At 34.1% G+C, this 6891-nt stretch overlaps 2 protein-coding genes and 3 pseudogenes across 5 annotated transcripts, besides 1 other annotated feature; 4 read left to right on the top strand and 1 right to left on the bottom strand.

Annotated features, from left to right (window-relative positions):
• Positions 1–6887: a mobile genetic element.
• On the top strand, positions 1121–1429 carry TVAGG3_1061860 (uncharacterized protein; the record flags this gene model as incomplete). Its single annotated transcript, XM_053888387.1, has 1 exon — positions 1121–1429. One exon carries the CDS (start codon positions 1121–1123, stop codon positions 1427–1429), a length of 309 nt encoding a protein of 102 aa, XP_053744485.1.
• On the top strand, positions 2371–3163 carry TVAGG3_1061850 (annotated as a pseudogene). The gene has a single exon. A coding segment is annotated over exon 1 (793 nt).
• Positions 4075–4948, top strand: TVAGG3_1061840 (annotated as a pseudogene). Its single transcript has one exon. A coding segment is annotated over exon 1 (874 nt).
• On the top strand, positions 5671–5946 carry TVAGG3_1061830 (organellar and viral DNA polymerase type B; the record flags this gene model as incomplete). Its single annotated transcript, XM_053888386.1, has 1 exon — positions 5671–5946. One exon carries the CDS (start codon positions 5671–5673, stop codon positions 5944–5946), a length of 276 nt encoding a protein of 91 aa, XP_053744484.1.
• On the bottom strand, positions 6028–6596 carry TVAGG3_1061820 (annotated as a pseudogene). Its single transcript has one exon. A coding segment is annotated over exon 1 (569 nt).
• Positions 6888–6891: the final 4 nt, after the last annotated feature.

The raw sequence follows: 6891 nt of genomic DNA, 5'->3' as shown, positions 1-6891 counted from the left end.
ACAAAAGTTCGTGTAGTTCTTGACGACAAACCGTTGACAAAGAAACGTTTAAGGTTAAGTCGAAATTATTATATCGTAGACTCTACGCAAGGTAATGGATATCTTATAAAAGCTGCTGACGACTCCATAGCATTTTACCCTCGTCATAAATTAGTCGAAAGTAGTAATGGCAAACTTGCTGAAACCATTGACGAAGCAAAGCGAGGAGTGGTTATTGAAATACTTGACTACAACATAAACGATGACACTTATAAAGTAAGATATGAAGGAGGCGTTGAAGATGTTATACCATCTAAGAACTTGAGAGAATCTAAACCAACTCATCTGGGACCATTAGAGCGGGAGTACTGGAAAGATAAAAACATGCCAGAAAGAATAAGAAAATTCTTCTAAACTTTTTCGTTGGATGTAAATCAGACAAAAATATATTATAGGTGAAGAGGTGAGATTTCACCTGTTTTCTCACCTGTTTTTTCACCTCTTGAATTTTCGTGAATTTCCTTAAGATAGAAAAAATAAAGTTAGTTTTTATTTTATTTATTTTTTTATCCTGTATGTAAAGACAGATATGTCAACATTAGAGAACACAACAACTGCTATCGTTCATGAAGTCATAAATGAAGAATACGAATACATACAGTATAACAAACAATTGAGACTCATTCGTTCTGTCAAAGACGACATGTACCAAATGCAAAGTATTTTGACGGCTTGTTTTGCTCCAGATACTAAGCTTCCTAAAGACTGGTTTAGGAACCAAAGCACCATAGAACTATTAAGTGAAGCACAGCGAGACGTACTTTTTTCTGAAAACAGTGAAGAACAGCGAGTAGGTAAAAAATCCCAGTCGCCAAAACTCTATGAAAACCGTGAAAAATTGCCAAACGGTTTGAGAGGATATTATGTTCATAGACTTTTAGTAAATGCAGTTGCAATGTGGGCTTCACCACGTTATGCTTGGAATATTTACAAACTTCTTGACGAACTTCACAGACAAGAACGTGGAGAGATGGAAAAGAAACTTCAAGCAAAAGATGAAGTCATTGAATCCAAAGACAAAAGCATACAGAAAAGAATACCGCGTTCAGTACCAAAAGGAAAGGAAAAGAACTATAAGTATATGATTTATACTGAAGAGTTGGAGAATGAAGAAGATAAAGATATGGTTATGTTGCATTTAGTCAGAAGAAACAACAAAAGCTTTTACGACCTTGCTAAAATATATAAATCTGACAGAAACTGGTTCTATCGTGAAAACTTACCGATTTCAATGACACCGAATGAGCAAATAAAAGAAATTGTCAAAAATACTCTTCCTCAAACACACTATGACATCAAAGGTTGCACAATACTTACCTTCAAAGAAGACTTACCATTACTGAAGGAAAAAATAACAGAATATTTCGATAACTTCAAAGAGGAAGAATGAAGTCACGACAACATTAACGAAGAAGTCACGACAACATTAACGAAGAGAGAATGAGGTGAAAAAACAGGTGAAATCTCACCTCTTCACCAAAAATATATTTTTGGTTAAATAGCTTCAGGGTCAATTTCTTCAACCATTTCACTTCCTTCGTCAATGTCAATAGAAGCTTCTTCAACCTTTGGTAAGAACTTTTGTATAACATCTTTGTTCGTTATTGTCTTCAGAGATGAAGGATAATATTTCACATTTATTTCACCCTTCTTATATTCTTTCTGTTCGGAAAGATTTAAAGCAATACTGAAGAAGTCAATGTTGGAGTTCTTTATAACAGTATAATGAGTATCTTTGACATTCACGAAGAAACCCTTTTGTTTCAAAACTACTGCTAACTCTTGTGAAGTATAACGTTTGCGGTCAATGACAATAGCTAATGGTCTGACATACTGACCGAACTTAGATTCTTTCACAAACTTCTTGTTAAAGATAACATTAACGTTTGAAGCACCATTGAACTCATTCTTGATGGCAGTAGCGAGAGCATTGTATGAAAAGAACTTGCAATCTTGCATGTGTTTCATTAAAATAAAAATATTAAATTATTTTGAAAAATAACTTAAAAAAATGTAATCTAATTTTTTCAAAAAATATTTTTTTATTTCCTACTAAAGATGTATCGGAAGTTGTCTAAGTTAGAACACTCGGAAATAAAACAACTTCTTACAGAAGCTAATATAGATGTTGCAAAACATTACGCGACAAACAAAAAAGCACTCGCTGACTTCATTAAAGACTACAATGGTGCAATAAGTTATGATAGAATTCATGAGTTCATAAAGCCGCAACGCGGCGAGGACGAAGTCCATGCAAGAGCATTTCCTTTAAATGACATTGCTATTGACTTATATCATAGACGTTCAGTACCTCATGAAGTAAGAAGAGAAATGTTTGACATAACAAATGCGAACGTTGGTCATACTCGTAAAGCTCTTTCGCATGATGTTCGTCAAGAAATGTTTGACATAACAAATGCAAACGTTGGTGAAACAAGAAGAAGAGACGACACACTGAAACAACAGAGAAGAGAGATGTTTAAAAGTGCTATAGAACAAGTTCGCAAAGCTAACGATGTCATTCGTTCCATTGACGACAAACCAAAAGAAGGTGAGAGATGGTTAAAGAAAGATGAAGAGAATAGGAAGAGAAATGTGAAGTCAGGCAATAGACTCATTGACTTTAACATCGAAGCTTTAGATGAACCAAACAGAGAATATTTACACAAACATTTCGGTAAGGTTTTCATGAGACTCTTAGAGAAAATTAAAATAAACTCGCAACAAAGATGGATGGTATGTTATAAACTTGGTGGAAAGTATGAATGTTCTACGTTAAACCTCAATAATATTGGAACATTACTACATCAGCTCTTGAAGGAGAACTTTATATCAGAGATAGAAGCAAATGCTGCAGGTATTGTTGAAATGCACTATGACTTCTTCTTGACAAACATAAAGAATCTTACTGAAATAAAGATGTATGATTTAACAGAATATGAAGGCTTAACGATGTCAGATGTAAAGAAAGGCAAACCAAAAAAGAGACCATATAGAGATGAAAGCACACTGACAAATGACCAGAAAGCCATTTTGGAAGCTCTTAAGCAAACAGGAAACCCAGCACTTATAGAAAGCTTTTGGAAAGATAATGGTGAAAAGAAGTTTTATAAGAAGAGAAGCGGTCAGTTATGGAAGTATCTTTGCACATTACCTATAAATCTTGAACGCTACCAAATCTTCAATGAACTGAACAAAAGAACTGCAATACTTATGACAGAGGACAATTGTTTCGTTTATGCTTGCATTCAGGCTGGAGTAAATGAAGAAACTATTGACCACATGAGAGAAGTCATTCGTGTTAGAGACTTTCCTCAAAGTAAAGTACAAGAAATTTCTGACGCAACAGGTATAGCATTTAATGTTACCATTGGTTATTTCAATGACTCAAGACATAATGAAATAAAGAGATATATACCAAAAGAATGCGAAACTGTTAGAACTATTGACTTACTTCTTGTTGAAGACCACTACATGCTAAATGAAAGACTTCCAATGACAACATACTTCATTCGAAACTATAAAGAAATTCTCAAAGCTTGTGGTGGAATGAACATTGAGAAACAGATGAAGATTTATACAAAGAGAGAAGATAAATATGTAGTTCGTTATGATAGAACAACACCGTTATGGGATGTTATGAAAACATTGTGGGAGTGCAAATATTTCGAACCTATTTCTTATGGAGAACTTTTCACATATACTACTGACTTATATAAACAGAACCTTGCACCATTTAAAGATTTGACATATGCTCCAAAGTATTGTGTACAACTGAAGAAGAAAGCAGAGTCAAAAGAAGTAAATAAAGCTAAATGTAAATTCATTCCTGAGCACGTTTTCTTTGCTGACTTTGAGTGTAGTACGGATGGCTTTCATAAAGCTTTTAACATCTGTTATGACAGTGAAGATGGTTCAGTGAGTGAAAGCATTTGGGGTCAAAACTGTGCAACAGAATTTTTGGAAAGACTCCCTGACAAGAGTTTAATATATTTTCACAACCTCAGTTATGACATAAACTTCATCTTAAGACACATGACAGAAGTGAAAGGAACTCCCATCATTAAAGGTTCACGAACAATGCAAATAACTGGTTTATATAAAGGACGGGCAATTATTATAAAAGACTCTTACAGTGTTATAAATAAGAAGCTTAAACTATTTCCTGCTATGTTTAACTTACAAACAGGACCGAAAGAAGTATTTCCATATAACTACTACAGCAGTGTTTTGTTAGCAAATGACAACAGAACTGGTGTCATTTCTGAAGCATGTAAGTTTATCCGGGATGCAGATACATTTATGAAAAACATAGATTCCATCAAAGGTTGCAGAATAGATGAGAACCACTTCGACTTAGAAAAATATAGCACGTTTTACTGCAAACAAGATGTAAGAATTTTAAGAGAAGGTTTTGTAAAGTTCCGCAATGACTTATTGAAAGAGTTTGATTTAAACGTTTATGACTACGTTAGTATTTGTTCAATTGCTAACAAATTGTTTGAGAACAGAGTATACTTCCCGAATGGAAATCTTTATGACCTCTCAAATAAACCAAGAGAATTTATTTCGAGATGCATTCAAGGTGGAAGATGTATGTTGTCAGATAACATGAAACAAAAGAGCAAAAAGAAACTCATTGCTGACTTCGACACTGTTTCATTATATCCTTCAGCTATAGCAAGACTTTATACTTTAGAAGGTATTCCAAAAGTATTGAAGGAAGAAATGTTAAACACAGAGTATCTCATGAGACATTTATTCGATGATGACCAAAAGGAACCCATTGGTGAAAAGTTTATGTCTGGCTTCTTTGTTCTCATTAAGATAACAGAGATTGGTATACCCAGACACTTTCATTTAATAGTTTGCGACCCTGAACTAAATCCAGAACTTAACGTTCCAAGAAGTTCAAACACTTGCTGTCTCATGTATGTTGACCATATAACATTACAAGACCTCATAAAATATCAAGGTGTCAAATGTGAAGTGTTGCAAGGATACTATTACGATGGAAACAGAGATATGAGAATAAGAGATGAAGTAAAGAAGTTGTTTGAGTTAAGGTTAAAGTATAAGAAAGAAGAAAACCCCTTACAAGAAATTATAAAACTCATTCTGAACAGCATTTATGGCAAAACTATTCTATCTCCTATTGAGTCAAAAATAACCATAGTAGATGACAAAGATGCTATAAGATATGCTATAAGAAATTACAACCATATAGTGAAGTTCGAAGGTTTGGATGGTTCAGATAAAACTATTTTCAAGCTAACGAAAAGCATTTGCAGACACTTTAACTTCTGTCCACTTGGTGTTAATATTCTGTCTATGTCAAAACGTATTATGAATGAAGTATTCTGTACTGCAGAGGACATGGGTCTTCAAATATTTTACCAGGATACCGACAGTATGCACTTATATAATGAAGACATCCCAAAGCTTGCAGCAGAGTTTAAGAAGAGATACGGTAGAGAACTTATAGGAAAGAACCTTGGTCAATTTCATAGCGACTTTGCAGAAATAACACCTGGAAAACAAAGTTTAGCTTATAAAAGTATTTTCTGTGGAAAGAAGACCTACATAGACTTACTCACGAATGATTTAAATGAAGTTGCATTTCACTGCAGAATGAAAGGCGTGAAGCAAGATGTTATTGCTTTAACCGCTAATGAAATGTTTCCTGAAGCTATACAATGCTATTACAATGAAGATAAGAACATTCACATACCTGTTGGAACATATGACAAAGACTCTGAGTTCAGTTTAATGAAACTTTACAAAGCACTTTATGATGGTCAAGAGATTGCATTCGACTTATGTAAGTCATGTCAACCTTGCTTTGCTGAAAAGTTCAACTTTTCAATAACGACTAAAACAAGCTTTATTCGTAAGTTGAAGTTCTGAGGTCATTTATTTTTGTCAGCAATGAGGTCATTTGTGATAAAAATAAGCCGCTAGCGGCATGGGCGAAGCCTATGTGGTCATTTACAATACAGCTATTGTAGAGTTTAACAATTGTGCTTCAATGTATAAACAATCTTTCCCATCTGGAGGTAAGAACACTGGGCACTTATGGTCATGAGTGGAGAACATGTCTATCCAAAACTCACGATTGAAGCCAGTAAGCTTGTAATACTTAGGATTTGACAGTGGTGAAGTTCTTGTATGACCAATGAACTCATTTTCAACTCCCTTACTTAAGTTTGAATATAATATAGCTTGCTTTCTATCCCAAATGCCAGGTGTTACAATCTTTGAAAATTCATTTTTCCTCGGAAGTATTGCATCATAATTGAAAACATTCTTGAAGTCTTCATTGGGTTCAGAGATTTGAAACCTTATACGTAATGGATTTTCTTTCTTTTTAGCGACTTCATTGAATGGTGAATATATAACAAACTGACAGTCATGAGTTCCATCTTCATTTTCATTAAATTCATAATGAAAGTCTATAAGTTGTGGCTGACTACCTTCTTCTTTCAGTTGTGCAAGAAACTCACGTAAAGGCTGTAAAGTTTGTACTTCAATATTGAACTTTTTCTCGAACATCTCATTAAATGAAATCATACATTGCAACAATGTTGTATCGTCTTTAAAGTATTTGTATATGTGAATGTTTTGGGCGCTTAAAGACTGTTCGTCATTTTCTATCTCGACTTGAAGTATAAAGTCAACCTTTCTGAAAGCACGTGTTATATACATAGATGTTATGCCAATGTACTTCTCTTCATTTATGTTCACAATCCAGTCTGTTGGAAACTTAAACGTTACTCTGTTCCCCTTTATTTTGACGTCAGGGTTTTCACTACTGAACGCAACAGATAAAGGTACTATACATTTAGATCTACT

This window comes from Trichomonas vaginalis (genome assembly GCF_026262505.1).
Source record: "Trichomonas vaginalis G3 chromosome Unknown ctg_7, whole genome shotgun sequence".
NCBI classification, from domain to species: Eukaryota; Parabasalia; order Trichomonadida; family Trichomonadidae; genus Trichomonas; species Trichomonas vaginalis.
The sequence above is the reverse complement of the archived record's forward strand: the minus strand, read 5'-3'. Positions and strand labels throughout refer to the sequence as shown.